Genomic DNA, 17979 nt, shown 5'->3' with positions numbered 1-17979 from the left:
TTTTTTTATCCGACGCAAAATGTAATGTAATGTAATGTAATGTAATGTAATGTAGCAATAATAATATCCATGATAATGGACAACGCTCGCTGAAAATATTGTATCCGATGATTATTGTAAACATTATGCATAAAATTGGTCGGTAGCCCCATTTACGAAATGTAATTGAGTCGTCTATAATCTTATATAACACATTTACTAACACACATTGTACAACCATTTCCAAATATCTTATAGTATAAAATGTTCATTTTTATAATGTCCTTTTGGTAAATAGCACATCAATCGCGCCTCTCTCTTTATCTCTTATTCATTCGCACATATAATTTCGTAATTAATATTACGCGCTAACATACCTTGCCTGGAGGCATTTTTTCAAATTCATCGGAATAATGGAGAAAAATTAATACTCTGTTAAAAAGTCAAAAGTCTGTTATTTCTATGTGCACAGAGCTCAGAATCCTATAGATACGGAAACATAGGACGCAGTCTCCTTGATGTACGATATATACAGAATGTCCCGTGTAGCTAATACAAGCGGGAAGGTAACGATTCAACGATTGAAAGAGCAATCAATTTTCTCACCTTAATATCATTATAATTTTAAATAGAATCCTTTATATATTTCTTTTATTACACAATATAATAGGCAGATTTAATTGGCAATCTTCAATTTTCGCACAAATGCAATATGCAATTGTATCTTTTTTTTTAAATTTATTTATGTATTTTCTTAGCATCAATCAATTAATGGATCGATCATTATTCTGTACGTAAAGGTATTAACGTCCTTGAAAAAAAAAAAAAAAAAAAGAATCTTCTGTATAACATCTCGTAGTATATTTGCCAGGATATATTGGATGTTAATAATATAAAAATATAATATAAATATAATAAATCCCATCTATGTAAATTATTCATTTTGTCCAATATGCGATCTTACGCTTTAATATTTTATAAAAAAATTGACTAGGGGGAGAATCGATTTACATAAATTAAGAATGTATATGTGCGCGTGTGTGTATGTATGTGTATAAAAAATATCTCTTGTTTTCAATGATATAAGAATATGTATGTCAATAATTGTATAATGTTGAAAAAAAAATTGTTTAACATTAAAAAGTTTTTCAATTATGAAATCATAAAAATAATAGCCTTTCATACAGATATCTTTTTCTACAGACATATTTTCCTACGAATAAAAAAAGTAAAAGAAATATTTATTAAACATTTTATCGTTGTCGAACAATGAGAACACATCCTTACTTAATTTAAAACAATTTAAGTTACTGACAAAATTATATAAAATACATTAAGCTCAATTTTATTTTGCTATAAATCTTACATTTGTTACTTCCATACTTAAATGTCCATGAGCTTTAATAGTCCGCAGCAAAATTCATTGAATCATATTTAAATTTAATCTAAATTTAATAAAGAGAAAAGATAAAATAAAGCTTTATATAAAAAAGTTTACTCTGCATCTGAACTCTTTTATATAAATTTACCTTCCTGATTGCATTATACGACATTAGATCTTGCAACGATTTCTTCAAAAACAATGATATATCCTAGAGACTCTCGATTTTTCACTATATCTTTGTGCGCGGGGTATAAATTAACTTACACTTCAAATGTTTATTGAATGTTATAAGTACACGCTGTCATACGAACGCGATATAATAGTCATATAACAAATATATTCTCTATTACTCGATGTTATAATACTGAGAGACTACGGATTATCAATTATACAAACAAACAAACCAACTCAGAAAGAATTATTGTCATAATTGTTTGCAGCAACTGATATTTCGAGTTTTCAAAAGGAGTGCTATTTTATATATATATATATATGTATGTGTGTGTGTGTGTGTGTGTGTGTGTATGTGCGTGTGTGTATAAAATGTATGTATATAATGTTTTTCTAATAATATATAATAACAATTTAACGACTGCCTACTACATTTCGATATCTATATGTGAAAAATTGTTCTGAATAACTGTCTTTTCCCCTTTTCGTCAAGAGGTACGCGACACTTATAAATTGATGCACGTGCGACATAAAAACGAATAAAATGCATCCCTAGTATCGAATGTATTGTGTAAGCTTATCTCTTAACAATTTTATATCGAAACACACCTCGGTATTACCAAAAAATGTCACAACTGTCACATTTGTCATATGCGAAGATATTCCTAGCATGATACTTAAAGCTCTTACAACTTTACAACACATTTGCGCATAGATAGTAGCGATAGCTGGGGTTTTGGACTAGACGTGATGTGGTTGAATATGAGACAGTCGACTTGACGAACTGGATCAGGATTTCATGCTACTACTCTCGTCCAGTCGTCTCTCTGTCGCTACCGTTAATAAATTTGAAAATTCCATCTCTAGTAATTGTCTTGCCTGTTAAAATAAAATAAGCGCGTTTGTATGGGTTTTTACAAAACAATAATATACGATGATATATAATAGTATAGGATAAAACTTTATAAATATATGTATATTTACCTGCGTATTTTGTGTGGGAATTTGTAAAGTTAACGCAAAACTATTTGCATCGAAACTTTCGTCTAAAGCTATAAGTGCGCCATGCACACCCGATTCCAAGAGATTATTCCCATATTCCTATACGAAAATAAATTTGATATAAATTTTTCTTGGCAAATGTATACGATTGATTGCAACAAATTATTGGAGAATATTTAACCAACCTTTAAACCAATCGATTGAACCCATCTTATAACACGATCGTTACTCCATACGAGTACATCTATATTGGCACTTTCTGCCACTCGTCTTCTATCTTCTAATTGCTGCCTATCATAATTTAGTCGTTTTAAACAGGAAATACCGTACTGCAAGCTTGTTCTGCAATGTATTAAGAACATTGTGTAATTGACAATAATAATAATAATAGATAAATTTAAATATTAAGTATTAATATAGTAATGACAAACACAACGATAATATATATATATACTTGTTAAATCTCTTAGATAATTTGTCCTTTAGATTTTTAATCGCTTTATGTCAACATTACTCTTTTTGTATATTACCTGTGGAAGCTGTCAACCATTCTCAGTTGACCACGAAGATCTTTCTTATTGAGATGATCGAGCATTCTAGCATCAACAAGGCACTCCATGAAAGTGGATCGGTATTGAGGCAGTCCGAGACTCGGTAACCAGACATTACCTATCCACTCATGATTCATATCACCAAATGCTAATGTTGTGCGAGAGGTTTTTGGCGCTGACGGACTTGTAAGCGACACCATCTCTTGAATGGCTAATCTCAGCTTTAATCGATGCAAGGGGTTGCTGTTACAATAATACAAAAGTGCAGACATGTAAATAGAATTGTAATGTCACATAACTTTTATAATTATAATAGTTATATAAGTTTTAGCGAATAAATATTCAAAGTAATCTCAAACTTGTTGGACGATGCAATCAACTTGATGCAAGTGTGAATTTCTTCATACCTTATTCCAATCTCTCGTTGAATCTCGGTATCGCTAAGAGCACTCATGATAGCACCGCTTTTGACGTTTGCTCGACAAGCAGCGACATACCATGTCGGCATGCCCACCCATAGCTCTAACCACGCGACTACCGTTGGTCCATTCCACAGGGCAAAAGGTGTTCCTGCTTTCATCGCTTCCGCCAAAAGCTCATGCCGCGAAGAGTCCAACATACTACCAAACATACTTGGACTAAAATACATATGCATACCAAGGTTTGCAATAATTATTATGTATTATTTTGGCAAGCCCATTATTATTAAACAATATGTATATGTATATATATATATACATATATTGCAAACAAGATCAAATTTTAAAATACTAACATAATTATAATATTATATATAATTATATTATATATAATATAAATATAATTATATATATTTGACATATATCTTAACCATAACACATTTCGCGCGCGTGATATTTAGATGATAAGCTAGCTATATATAATGGCATATAAATGCAAGAAAAATCATTTTAATAACAAAGTTTTGCTTATAAAATATATATAAAACTCTGCAGAAAATATTAATTTCTCCTTTACATTAGCAAAAATTTGAAACCCAATGGCAATTTAGGCAACTGAGAGCAGACATACGAGTGCATGACAAAAATCAATATTAAACAAGTACTAATTATTGTCATAATTAAAAGTAAAACAAAAAAATAAAGATATATATATAATTATATATATATATAATTAAATTATAAATTATATTATCGTTTTCTTCTTAAATTTATAATTTAATAAATTATATTTGTTTAAAAAATTAAAAAAGCAGAGTTTTAAGTTTTATAAATACCTCTTCTTTTTTCTACGATCAAAATCACTCTTGCTTCCAAGTGTACCAGCTACAGATACGCTGTCCCCATAATCAGGATCAGCTGGCGTACTTGCACCTCCCATACCTGGCACATCTCCAGGCATCGGTGTGTCTTTTCCTTTAATCTAACAAAAAGACATAAAAGATAATTATTATTTTGTAGGTAATATTTTATAATTATGTTAGTATTAATTCAAACTATTCGATTCTTTTGTTTCCATATGTCATACGTCACAATCGACGTATGGAAGTTTATGAAATTTCATGATGAACCTTCCTATCAAGTTACTTGATAAATAAGACTCTTTAATGTTTACAAACACGAACTTTAAAATCGGAACGATTAAGAGCCGAACGTGGATGGTAGTGCGCTGATTTCGCAGAAAATAATTTTTCTTGGTGTATTTGCCTAGATCTAATTATATTTAAATTTTCATTTTTGAGAATTTTATAAATCCCTCTTTATATACTCTGCGACTTCGCCCTGATATTTTTCTCGTCTACGTCTCTTTAGGGGGAATAATTAGATCTTATATTGTTAGTAAACGCACTAAGAAAAATATGTACCCAGTGCACTTATCAGTTTCACAGAAAAATTATTTTCTGCGAAATCAACGCACTACCATCCGCGTTCGGTTCTTAATCGCTCCGATTTTAAAGTTCGTCTTCCTATCAAAATATCTGAGATACATTAACTAATTGTCAAAAGAGATTTTTTTATTATTTTATTATTTTATATTTATTTTATTGATACTTAAATACACAACGTGTGTTATATTTTATGTAACATTTGTGTTTTTACGTTACACATTTAAATTTATTTATAATTATATATATAATAATTAATTGAAAAATTAGTTATATAGTGTAGTACCTAAAATTAAAAATGTAGTTTTCCTACATCAAGCCAAAGCCTCTAAAAGATTAATAATAAAATAGAAAGGAGGTTTTGCTTATATAAAAGACAATAGACGCATGATGACACAAATAATTGTAGAACATATTTTTATCTGTGTAAAAATAATTTCACAACATGTGTCTCAGAAGCCCCGTGAAGAAGGTTCTCTTTGCATATTTATATGTATAAAAGGATGATTCAGGGCTTCTGCAACAAATTCTGAGAAACGATAAATATCGCAGGGACAATAATTTTTTTGTCGGACAACTCATGTTCTTTGACGCGTCTTTTAGGAACGACCACGCAGACAGATATCCTATATGACATTTATTACTGACGCTTCTCGCTGCCATTTATGTCCATTAATTTTTTGAATGGATATGTAAAGAATATCGTGTATGCTATCCCAGTCGATGCTAGAAACGAACTGTTTGTGCAAATACGCGCCACCTTTAGTCAAATTCAACACAAATCTCAAATATTCGACAGTCAATATTACGACGGTGTCATAAATACAATCAGGTTCGGAGTAAACATTTTGGACATCTTTTATACATATATCAACTGTTTATTTATTTATTTAGTTTATGCAAGGGTATTTAAAACAGATAAATAAATAAATAATTCATTTCATATTTGTAATAAATATATCATCTAAGACCTGTCTACATGATCGGATAGTTTTTAAACAACGCGTCAGAGAACATCAGTTGTATAATAAAAAAATCATCCTTCCTACGAGACTTATCGTTCTTCAGAATTTGTTGCAGAGATCCTAAATTACCCTCTGTGTGCGTGTGTGTGCGTGTGCGTGTGCGTGCGTGTGTGTGTGTGTGTGTGTGTGTGTGTGTGTGTGTGTGTGTGTGTGTATTCGTTTCATTATTCTGTGCATAACAGTATTAAGATAAGACAAAAAATGATTATTTTATGAGGTATTTTATAGTTTACACAAGATATAATGTCGAATTAAAGTGTAAAATATCGTAAACTATTTCATTTTTGGCCATCATACTTTTATAATTCTTACGCAGAATATTGCGAGAAATCGAAGTAGTTTCATTTAAAAAAAAAACAAGGTTGATCTCCATTTGATCTTGACACGTACGTCCAAGATCTAATATGCCTATCTTTTTTTCCTTCCTTCCAAACAATTTTTGTTTGAAATAATTTTCCATATTTTTGATATTTTCTGAGATATTTTGATGCGAAAGTTAAAATGGGACGTTCTGTATTATATACGTCAAGAACATAAATGGAAAAATTGTTCTCACCTTCTCCTTTTTACTGAAAAATCTACCAAGACTGCTCTTAATGCCTTTCTTTTTTTGAGCAGCCGCAACCGCAGCCGCCGTAGCAGGACTCATGGTCGATTGCATGTGCAAATGCGACGTCGACAATTGTCCGATAGGCAGTCCAACGCTGGAGAAGTTGTTCTTGTGCAAACTGTCCTGGCTGCTGTGGCGTGAGGACAATGGGGAAGGGGGAGTTCCAGAATTCAGTGCGCCGTTGTTATGCTGTCCATGCCTGCTGCATGGAGCGCTAATCTAATTTCTATTTCTATTCTAATCGATGCTACGTACTACATAACTAGCCCACGCGAAGGTATTATTTATTATTTGTTTATCTTTTTTCTCCTGCTCTTTTTCTATATATTTATAAATTTTACTATTTATAAATATGATATTGTCATAAATAAATAATTTTAGAATAAATAAATAGATATATATAGTTTTTATCTATTTTATGATGCTTCATATTTCTCATATTTATACTTTACTGCTTTTGCATTATGAGTGAATGAAAAAAAATTATATTACAATCGTTTCTCTTTTTTAGTTGTAGATATACTATATATTTTCTGCATTGCTCAAAGGAAGAAACTTATAGATCCGAATGAATTGTGATGCAATTACCTTGATAATATATATGTATACATGAGCATATATCATTTGGTAAAAACTGAAAAATCTTATAGCGCATTATCAAATTAATAAAATTAAAGATATCTATTATAAATAATAATAATAAATCATAAGAGATATATATAAAAAGAGAAAAAGAAAGAAAAAAATACTCTCTACACATAATAAATTTACTTGAACAAAATACTGAATAATACTTGCATTCGTGTACAAACAATGGAACAAATATAATACCAACTCAGAAGTTAAGAATTTTCTACTTTATAAACAAGGAAATATGCAATTCCAATGTTAATTAAGTTGTATTAAATTTTGCGTCGCCGCAAACGTTTTATCCAATATTCAATATATCAGTGTCTTAATAATCTCTATTTCTGTTTTTATATACAGAATAAACTTTATGTACGAGACGGACCGGCGCATTTCACGCATCAAATCCAATTCTCTCGGTTCCGTAAGTAACTTGGTCTATTGAAGATCGCGATGTTTATATCATAAAATGGGCAGGCTTGAATGTACGACGAAGAACAGGAGAAGAAAGTATCAATCCTTTCCGGGATTTCATATTTATCAGATTTATCGGACACTTTGTCCGTGCCACTGTGCTCGTGAATTGTTACTGCGGGCATATATGCGACACATTGGTGCACATACTACAATATATATATATACGCTATATGTCTGAATAAACTGTATAATTTTAAGAGAGTTATAGTGTTGAAATAATGAATGAAAATGTTACCATCAATGTGGTTTGGTTTGATTTCAAAGTTGTTCGTGTCATGCCCACAAGAGCTATTCAAATTGTATGTCGTGCACAGCAGCGTATAATAATGCGGCATATTATTGTACATGCAATATTAATATCTTTTAATTAACCTGTACGTGGGGAAACCACTGCTTGGAAATCCACTCTGTCCGGTACGTCTGGTAGCATAAACAATGAAAAGTGTGAATAATTAAAGAGATAATAGTATAAATGCTGGCTAGTCCAATCTTTTCGTGCGAACAATGTAATTAACAATAAGATAGGTTAATAATTAGATAGATATTTTAATAATTCAGGTTTCCCCACATTAAGATCCGCAACATACCGCAATATTTTCTGTACAATGTTTTCGCACCTCTATAATTAATAAAGTAAATTAAAATAAATTCTAAATTTCTTTCGTGACTTTTTGAAATGTGATTGCCAAAAGGGAAAGAGTGCCAGAAATTACATATTACATATTATTGACACTATTGTATAAATATATGTAAACATTATGTAAAAGCATACAATCAATATAATGTCAGATTAATTAGAGAATCGAAAAACTTAGTAAAATAATAAAATACCTTCTAAGTTCTTCCTGACTGTGAGCCAATGCTTGAACCACTCGTTCCAATCTGAGTGATCTGGCTGTTAGAGGAGAAGCTGCATCGCTACCGCCACTTCCCGCACCGCCACCAGTGCTATCTCTTTCGCTAACTGAGTGTAATTCTTCTCCCGACAATTGCAACTGTCACAAACAATAAACAATATTAATCTGTATATATTAAATAAACAATAAACACGATAAATTTTTTGCTCCTGGTTATAATAAAACTGAATTGTTGTCAAACCTGGCTAGCAGGAAGAGATTCTGACAATTGGCCCGGACTAACTAAAGAAGCGGCATATTGATGTAAATGCGCTGGAGACATTGACGCGGGTGCCTACATGAAAGAGAAAAGTATAAGGGTGTATTATATTATATTATATTATATCATATATATTATAAATAATATAATCAAAGTTTGTTTAAACTGTAATTATACTATTATAATTAACGTGTAATAATTAATGTAATTAGCAATATTACGTGATTACTAACGGTGTGATACTTGTGCAAATAATCTCTGTTAGGACTATGATGCGATTTTGGAGTGGATCGACCACTCAGTGGCGGAGATGCTCGTTCGAGACTTCGCCCTCTCGCTAACAGATTCATATGCTCAAGACTGCCGACACGAGATTCCAATTCTTCCGCACGCGCTTCTGTACTCTGTTTTTCTTCCTACGAAATTAAAATTAAATTTCGAAATACATACAAAGTCATCAAATAATAAAACATAGAGCGAAATAAATAATATAATATTTATCATCAATTTCTTGACTCGACTAAAAGTTAATTTTTTCTTAATAAAAATATATATTTATTTTTAAAATATAACTTATAAAATATAACTAACTTTGAAATTAATTACTATCAACATAAAGATTTTGCTTAAAATAAAATTCAAAGAAGTAAGTTTAGTTAACAAAAAATCTTCCAATTTTCACTCATTTTTTCATTAAAACTTGAAAACTTTATTGATATTTATTACGATCCTTTGATATTTTGTTAATTTTGTAAAAGGCCACCACTATATTCTATTCCTATTGTTTCAAATTATAATGCGCGAAAATATATTCATATATCAAAATATTCACCTGAATTAATCTAATTTCCTTGTTAATAGCATCCAATTGTTCTTGCAGCATCAATGCCAATGTTTGAGCATCCGTATGTCCGGTAGGGCTAATTACATCAGCTGCACAACTGAAAATACTTTCGTTATCTCCGTCACCCTCCGCGTCGCTCGAAACGTCAAACGCTTGTTGAACGTTGGCAAGTACATGAGCTTGTTGCAGTTTTTCCCACTCTTGTTCCGCCAAAGTCCGTGCAACATAATTCTAAAGAGCGTTAATTCATGTTACACACACATTTGTTTTTTTCATATATATATATATATATAATATATACACTCAATATATATATATATATATATATATATATATATATATACACGTGCAATTAATAAATAATTTTTAATATAATATTTTAAATATAAGAGCTACAGTACCTTTGATGAATCTTCTTCGATAGATCGTTTACCTCCTCTTCTAGGCAATGAGTGCGTATCAAAACTGCTGTGACTTGCGCTCCTTGAGAAAGAACCTGGATCTACAGCATTTGGAGATAAACTTCTCGTCAATGCGTCCGTTTGCTGAATGTTAAATGCAATTTCCTGCTGGAGCATCTGTCTTTTAACATTGTCGATTTCTAAGCGCGCTTTTCCTAATTCCTTAACAATGTCAGTCTTTTCATTTTGCAGATCCTCCGCTATTTTCCTTGTCTTCTCGAGTTCCTGAGTAAGCGCATTCTTTTCTTCCAATGCGTGCATCCTTTCTTTTAGATGCACTTGCAATCTTTCATTAGATTCTAAACAAAAATTTAAATTCTTAAAGCGCATATTTTATGTAAAATTTTTTATATTTAATATATGTATATACATATATATATATATACATATATATATATATATATATATATATATATATATATATATATTACACATGTTTCTGTTTTATTACAATATATTAATATAAATATAAATAATAGCCAGAGGCAAGAAAAGAGCATGAGATATATTTAAATATCTCTCTTGTTTTTCCTGAATACATATATGTATATATATAAGGGAGTGTTATATTTTCACAAAACAAAAGTTGTACAATTTAAAAAGATAACTAGAGTAAGTATAATAGTAAAACAATTTTCGATGCGGCCATATATAGGCTTGAATAATTGCGTATATAAAGTCTGATATAAATAAAATATCGCGAAAAAATTACCAGATAAAAGTTTATCAACAGTCGTGCTAAGACGCGTATTATGTTCCTCATTCATCTTAAGCCGTTGATTAACGCGCATTACTTCCGCATTTTTTTCTTCCAATTGCGCCTCCAGCCTTTGGATCCTATCTTCCGCGCTACCATGCCTCTCCTGAGCCTGCTTAAATGTTTCATATAATTAAAATTATCTGTTATAAATCAACTAATTTATATTGTAGCAATGTTATATGAATTTTCTCTCTGTTATATAATAGTATATCTATTTTACGAAAGCTAACATTTACAAAATTATTTCTTTAGCTCTTTATAAATTTTTAATAAATTTTGACATAAATATTGATATTTCATAATCAATTATAATCATAATTCTAATCAAATATACAATGATTACATCAAAATGTAATTCAATGCAATTAATATGTATATATAATGTAATTAATTTATAAATTTCTTTATATTTTTATCTTAATATTTCTATATAATCTAAATGAGGCATTCTAAAATAGAAATGCAGCAAGAAAATAAGAGCATGTTATATTTAGATGAATAAGAAGAGAGAAGAAAAAATGAACGCAGAAACACATACGCATACGTGCGCGCGCGCGCGCGCACGCACGCACACCCATACCATATTAATAAACATTCAAAAATGAGACACACACTAGTCATGAACTATAAATAATAATGTTTAAAACATATCCGTCACTTGCAGAAGTAGTAGTTTTTGTACAGACCAAGTTGATTTCCACTATTCATACATGCTGCATTGTATCAGTTTGCAAATCATATGAAATAGAACAGATAATTAATTTTAAAAAATTAAAAAATTCTGTAACTAAATTCTCTCTTTTAATCTAGATAAATTAAAACTGTAATTTTAGCTTTTTTTCATATCAAACAACTTGTATATTTTAACATAAATTGTTACAAAAACACACTGCAATACATAAAAATACTCGATCTTTATTATATATATGTATATATATATGAACCAAATATTATTAGTATGTATTAAACATATATATATATATACACAATATATATATATATGTAAAGTACAAAACACATGGAGCAGCGAAATCATTATTTTATCTGAAATAATCGTGTATCTGAAATCAACTGAAATATAATCAGAACACTTTGCGATAATGATGCGTATTAAGAAAGCTCTCTAGGCACAAATCGTATCTCAGAAACGTTAAAGTGCAGAGGAATAAAAAAAAAAGAGGGAAAGTTAAGACGTGACATGATTCCCCTGCGTACCTGGTTGGGCCTCCTCACCTGCGTCAGAGCCTCCATCCTCTGTTTTAATTGCTCTTCCATTTCTGGTAATTTAGCATATTGAGCTAATTTCTGTTCCGCGAGTTCTAATTTCTCCTGTATAGCAGCGATTTTCTCCTCTTGAAGCTTGCATAACATTATATATGTAATTAATCTCTAATTTAATTTATACATTAATTTATTATGTAAGATTATATAGGATGCGTCACGGAACCTTGACAATTTTCAAAATGAAATAAATAAAATACAACTTAAATATTTATTTAATATCACATAACAATATATAGTATGTCATTTGAGTATATTACTTTATTTTTTAAACATTATCAAATGTCTTTCACTATTTAGCCTATGCTGTTCTAATCTATCACACAGATTTCGCATCGCCGCTTGAATCATGTTGTTTTGCATGGCTATAATTTTTTTCCTGCATATTGATCTTAAGTTCGTTCACATGTATGGGAAAACATTATAGCCATACTGGACAACATGGTGCAAACAGCGATGTGAAACCTGCGTGGTAAACTAGAACAGAATAAATAGAATAAATAATGGAGAACATTTGATAAATGTTTAAAAAATAAAGTTCAAGATAAAGTAACATACTACAAATGCATCCTATAATCTATTGTTATATGATGAAAAATGATTATTTAAATTATATTTCATTTGTTTATTTGATTTTGAAAATGGTCAGGTTTCCATGACTTTTATATATACAACTATAATAAAGATATAACGTAAAGATTAATCAAATTACCTTTAATTGAGCTTTCTTATGCTGCAACTCTTGCTCCAGTTTTTCATTAAGGTCATGAAGACTAGTGGATTCCCGTTGAGCGTTGAGATATCGTTTTTCTAGAGTCGCTATTCGCTCCTCTTGATCCTCTTTTTGTGCTGCATTCTCCCGCAGATCTCTTTGCAGTTTGAGGCCTGCCTCCTGTGCTTTTAGAAGATCCTTCTGTGTTTTTGAAAGCGTTTCCTCTAATTCGGCAACACGTCCACTTAATTCCGCTACTCGTCGTTGCCACGTACTTAATTCCGAACTCTACAACGACATATATGCAATACTTTACATCGATTATTGTTAAAAAAAAACCTTTTCAAGCAGCTCGTGTAGTGGTATATGCAATCCAAGAAGTAAAACTTTTCGTCATAATCAAATCTTAGGACAATTATCTTATATATATATATGATGATGTTATAAGACTAATTCTTGGGAAGATTCTCATACGTGTATTCATGGGTGTATATGTATGTGTATTCATTAATTTTAATATTTGTTCTGCAGTTCTACATTAAGGGAATGGTAAAGCTTTTTGAACACGAAATATTGACCTAAGTAGAATTTATACTTCATCACTAGTCATGCAATTACAAAACAATATTTAACATGAATATTTATTGCTCATTCCATAGCATGCTTCTAGGCACCATTAAAAATGTTATACTAACAAGTATTACCGAAAAAGATATATTTTTTATGCGTTGTAATATTGACAATTAGATGCTTGATGTTAAATTAAATTATACATTTAATTCTCCGATTCGCTTAGACACAGATATATAAGGTTCAATGTGTTTCAATTGCTTGAAATAACTTGAAAATATATTAATGCTTTGACATTTTCGCTAAAAAGAAAAGATCAATTTAAAAAAAAAAAAAAAAAAACCGTTTACAACACACCTGCGATCTTTTTAAGACATACTATGTAAATAAATATGCGTATACAATCGTGTGTTTAATTAATAATTTAACAAAAAATAATTCTACGCGCTACAAATTAATTTGGTTTCTTACAAGTCAAAAGATTAAATTCTACACTGTGTAAATAAAGTTCTTATTTATTGAGAAATTTTCTCATGCACTCTACAACAAAGTAAACATATAAACATATAATATAAAATGTACGTTTTGTGCTTTTTTAAATTGTTTTTAATAAAATAGAAAATTTCTTACAAAATGTAATACAAGCTAACGGAATATCTATGTGCTGACAAAAATATAATTATATTATTTAATATAATTATATCGAGGTAATCCATGATGAATGTTGTCTACTATTTTTCTTGTTTGACTTATACGTTTATGCTCAAGATTGTATTGCGTAAGATGAATAATTCATGCAAAATAAAAAATAATCGAAAATAATACTCAATTTACGCGCGCACGCGTGAAGCACGTGTGTGTGTGTGTATGTGTGTGTGTGTGTGTGTGTGTGTGTGTGTGTGTGTGTGTGTGTGTGTGTGTGTGCGCGCGTGCGTGTGTGCGTGTGTGTGCGCGCGCGCGTGTGTGTGTGCGCGTGTGTGTGTGCGTGTGTGTGTGTAGTTAAAAGAAAATTAGGAACTTGTTGCGATGATAAATAAGAAACTATGAAAATTAATCGTAATCTTGACACATATTTGCATACAGAGACGGAGGACTACCTGATGACGGTTGAATTTTTCTAGTCATTTTTCGCGCCGTACTAATTCGTACCTGCTTATCGAGAGTGGCTTGTAAGTCTATTACTCGTACTGCTGTATCCTGTTCGACGAGATCGAGACTTCCATTGCTCAGCCTACTGCCGACCTCAGGGGACTTCTCTGTACCTGGTTTTTGTACCGGTTGCTGTTGCTGCTGCGATTGATGCTGCTGATGCTGCTGGCTCGTCTGACTTGTCTGCTGAGTCTCATTCTGCCCGATCACAACACTACATTCAGAATGCCTCGCTCGCATTGCCTGTCCTGCATCGCCGCACACTTCCCAAAAAACTACGTATACACAACTACGCGATTGTACAACTATCATGCACGACACTACGGTAGATACATTCGTATGAATGCAGAGAGTCGATGAGTTGAAAACGGAAAAAAATGGCTCACTGTCACTTATCATCTGAGGTAGAAGTGCACTTTTTAATGTTATTTCGAAAAGTAAATACGTAAACGATGAATGGTCTCATGGTCATCTTATATATGTCATTTTATGCGATCTTTAATATTCTTCTATGATGTGAAACATGAATGTTTCAATGAAATGATAAGATGAGAGATATAATTCTAAAATTACGGTGATAAAAAAATTCATCGATATTAAATATTATGAAAAAAGTTAATTGTATTATCGATAATTTCGTTTTTCGACTCACATCTCTTATTTAAATTAGAGAAGCTTTCGATACAGATACATTTCGACAATAAATAAAAAATAAATAAATAAATAAATAAATAAATAGAGTTCTAAAAACGTCGACAAATAGGCAAGGAAATAAGAAAAAGGGACATATGCTAAACGTGAGAAACATGCAAAGTGAGAAAAAGTTCCACAGATGCATTGACTCTCAAACAAAGTGTAAACATTTCCATTTATCCATGATTGGTGCGAAATATGAAAGTGACGTGTTTATATGTGAATATCTGTGAATTGTGCACACATGTTTGATTAAAATCGCACTGACAATTTGTTTTTGATACCTTATTCTGTTGTTGACCTTCGTCTGCCTGTCCGTTCTCTTTTGGTCTATCTTCTATAGGTTTTGGTGGATGCCCGCTTACTTTATACTGTTGGAGCTGCAACCATACGATTACATTAGGTGACGATAACAGTCGCAGTGTCGGTCGATTATTTTACTTATTATTCTTCTTTCTTTCTCTCTCGAAAAAAAAAGAAAAAAAAACACATTTTGACATACATTTAGGCGATTTTAAAATCTCAATTATCGTTGGAAAAATGTCTTGAATTTTCAATTTAATAAAACGCAAAACTTACTTCCTCTTTGGTATGGGCTAGCTCTTCCTCAAGGCTCGTATTTCTTTCGAGGGCCACGCGCAAACGTTCACGTACCTAAAAGTTTAACAACAAGGTTAACTCTTCACCTACAAATATCGTCTATAGGGTATACATACGTACATAAATTTTCGGCAGAAATAATTGAAATTTTAAGTATTTCAAATAACGATAAGGCATTTCACTGTTGTGATTTAAAACATTCTCGTGCTTTATATCGAAAAGAATCCAAAATGCATACAAGCGGCAAGGGATATTTGACATGTATTTAAAGTAGAATGATATAACGCAATGTCATCGCACGTATGTACATGTGCATTGTTTCATTATCCTCTCGATATTGCTTAAACGTGTGGAAAGTTGATACGAGCGTACACGCAAGTTTTTTTCCGCTCGAATACATATATAATAATTATAAGATAAAAATAATAAATCAAGTAATACATGTTATAATTGTAGTGAGTTTCTATTTTACTTGTCTGTAATACTATAATATTAAATATACTTTTTTGTGTATATTACATGACCAAAAGATTAAATCAATCATTATATTCAATTATTTTTTCAGAATACTCATTTTCTCTCATATAAAAAAAAAAATTGATAAATCAATTATTCTTGATTCGTGCAATAAACTACAATATCAGATAATACAAATAGCAGATGGAAGACAAATAGCAATACATGTATACCTTTTCATCCAAAGCCTTATGATGCTCGAAAAGGCTTTTCAAAGCTTTGAGTACCTCTACTTCCGACGACACGCCGGATTGTGCGGCGGCTTGACGTTTCACAACTGTCATCCTGAGCGACCGTTCGTGCCGTGATACTAAACACTCCAAATGTTCGAGCAGGAGCTGTAAGCAGTGATAAATTACGCTACATTAATCAAGTCACGTTGATTAATTATTAATCTTTATAATCTCAATTTTTATTTATTGTTATATTTACTTATTATACCTATTGTACTTTAAAGATTTTTTGACATTTATTTATTAAAAGAAAACAATTAAAGAATCTAGGAAAAGATGTTGTCACGTCATAAAGGATTTAAAACATTAGAAAACTTTGATTACACACGCGTGTGTTGTTTCGTTCTGCCTTCAATTCAGAAATCTCCTCTTCTCTTTCCAAGATATTCTCTCGTGCCGCTGCCAATTCTTTTGTCAGCTGCGAGAATTCCTATACAGAAGTAGAAAGACACATATTAATATTATATAAATGGAAAATAATAATAAGAATATTACAGGCCACTTTAATTCCGTGAAAATATTTACCTATACATATATTTAGCCTAGCACCCCCCATCACGAAAAATCGGGTTCGGATAGTGTTTTCGGATAGTGGATAATTAAGTGCTAATTTATTGTTATATGTATAAGCGCAAATTTATTGTTCCCACCCATTAGCAGGAAAACGATATTAAAGATGAGGGTGCTAGCTTAATGGCAAGTCAGCACCCCCATTTAGGTACTAGATGCTCGGTTAATATATGCTAGGTAAAATATTGACGGCTTACAATTTACAATATAATTTTTATTTACCAACATTAATTCTTTTAATATGAAAATCTATTCAATTCTAATAAAATCAGTATTGACATAATACAAGTGAGACGATTGTGTGAATCAATTTATCTTTTGCAAAAATATGTCGAAGCGTTCATAGTTTTCGTAGTTATAAATAAAATTAAATCTTTTTAAAAATTAAGTACTTTAGATTGTATGAACAAATAAATAATATAATCATATTAATTAATTTAAAGTAGATTTTACTTTGATACACAACTCTATAATTGAAAAAAATTAACAAAATATATATATATATATATATATATATATGTAACGTTGAAAGAATTAAAAAGTTGTGGTAAACAATCTCCTTTAATATTTTCATTAAGAAAAAGATTTACTCAAAATTAGTAAAAAAAAAAAAAAAAAAAAAAAAAAAAAAACGACAGTTTAAAAGAAAAAGATAACACTCTGTGTAAAAAAGAAAAAACATTTTGAATAATCATCTGCAATAGTACACAATAAATGATGCAAATGCATTTTTTCGGATTGTTGAACGATAGTAACCGACTAAACGGAGTCTGTCCCAAAAGAT

The 17979-nt window shown here is 30.8% G+C and overlaps 1 protein-coding gene and 1 long non-coding RNA gene across 22 annotated transcripts in view; one reads left to right on the top strand and one right to left on the bottom strand.

Annotated features, from left to right (window-relative positions):
* Nucleotides 1–716: 716 nt before the first annotated feature.
* The window catches only part of Liprin-alpha (PTPRF interacting protein alpha), a 37010-nt gene continuing 19747 nt past the window's right edge, over nucleotides 717–17979 (bottom strand). For 8 of the 20 annotated variants that reach the window (XM_072891699.1, XM_072891697.1, XM_072891705.1 and 5 more), the window contains 21 exons: nucleotides 16954–17055; nucleotides 16566–16730; nucleotides 15856–15930; nucleotides 15561–15656; nucleotides 14584–14781; nucleotides 12865–13152; nucleotides 12087–12230; nucleotides 10824–10983; nucleotides 10052–10410; nucleotides 9639–9881; nucleotides 9028–9222; nucleotides 8789–8881; nucleotides 8522–8685; nucleotides 8063–8110; nucleotides 6533–6788; nucleotides 4343–4488; nucleotides 3495–3725; nucleotides 3067–3330; nucleotides 2722–2878; nucleotides 2519–2635; nucleotides 717–2413 (listed from right to left, as the gene is read on the bottom strand). In XM_072891699.1, coding sequence (XP_072747800.1) covers nucleotides 2324–2413; nucleotides 2519–2635; nucleotides 2722–2878; nucleotides 3067–3330; nucleotides 3495–3725; nucleotides 4343–4488; nucleotides 6533–6788; nucleotides 8063–8110; nucleotides 8522–8685; nucleotides 8789–8881; nucleotides 9028–9222; nucleotides 9639–9881; nucleotides 10052–10410; nucleotides 10824–10983; nucleotides 12087–12230; nucleotides 12865–13152; nucleotides 14584–14781; nucleotides 15561–15656; nucleotides 15856–15930; nucleotides 16566–16730; nucleotides 16954–17055 — 3591 coding nt within the window. In that variant the 3' untranslated portion in view covers nucleotides 717–2323. Of the gene's footprint in view, nucleotides 2414–2518; nucleotides 2636–2721; nucleotides 2879–3066; nucleotides 3331–3494; nucleotides 3726–4342; nucleotides 4489–6532; nucleotides 6789–8062; nucleotides 8111–8521; nucleotides 8686–8788; nucleotides 8882–9027; nucleotides 9223–9638; nucleotides 9882–10051; nucleotides 10411–10823; nucleotides 10984–12086; nucleotides 12231–12864; nucleotides 13153–14583; nucleotides 14847–15560; nucleotides 15657–15855; nucleotides 15931–16565; nucleotides 16731–16953; nucleotides 17056–17979 lie in introns of those variants that run through there. The other 12 variants (XM_072891709.1, XM_072891706.1, XM_072891716.1 and 9 more) reach the window with 12 other exon arrangements.
* On the top strand, nucleotides 6725–8763 carry LOC140665527 (uncharacterized). Of its 2 annotated transcripts, none has more exons than XR_012046625.1 (2): nucleotides 6725–6863; nucleotides 7574–8763. It is a non-coding gene; the product is annotated as an uncharacterized lncRNA (long non-coding RNA). The 2 variants fall into 2 exon arrangements; XR_012046626.1 differs by having other exon boundaries at nucleotides 6752–6863; nucleotides 7098–8763.

This window comes from Anoplolepis gracilipes, chromosome 5 (assembly GCF_047496725.1).
Source record: "Anoplolepis gracilipes chromosome 5, ASM4749672v1, whole genome shotgun sequence".
Classification (NCBI taxonomy): Eukaryota; Metazoa; Arthropoda; class Insecta; order Hymenoptera; family Formicidae; genus Anoplolepis; species Anoplolepis gracilipes.
Note: the sequence above shows the minus strand (reverse complement) of the source record. Positions and strands in the feature narration are given on the sequence as shown.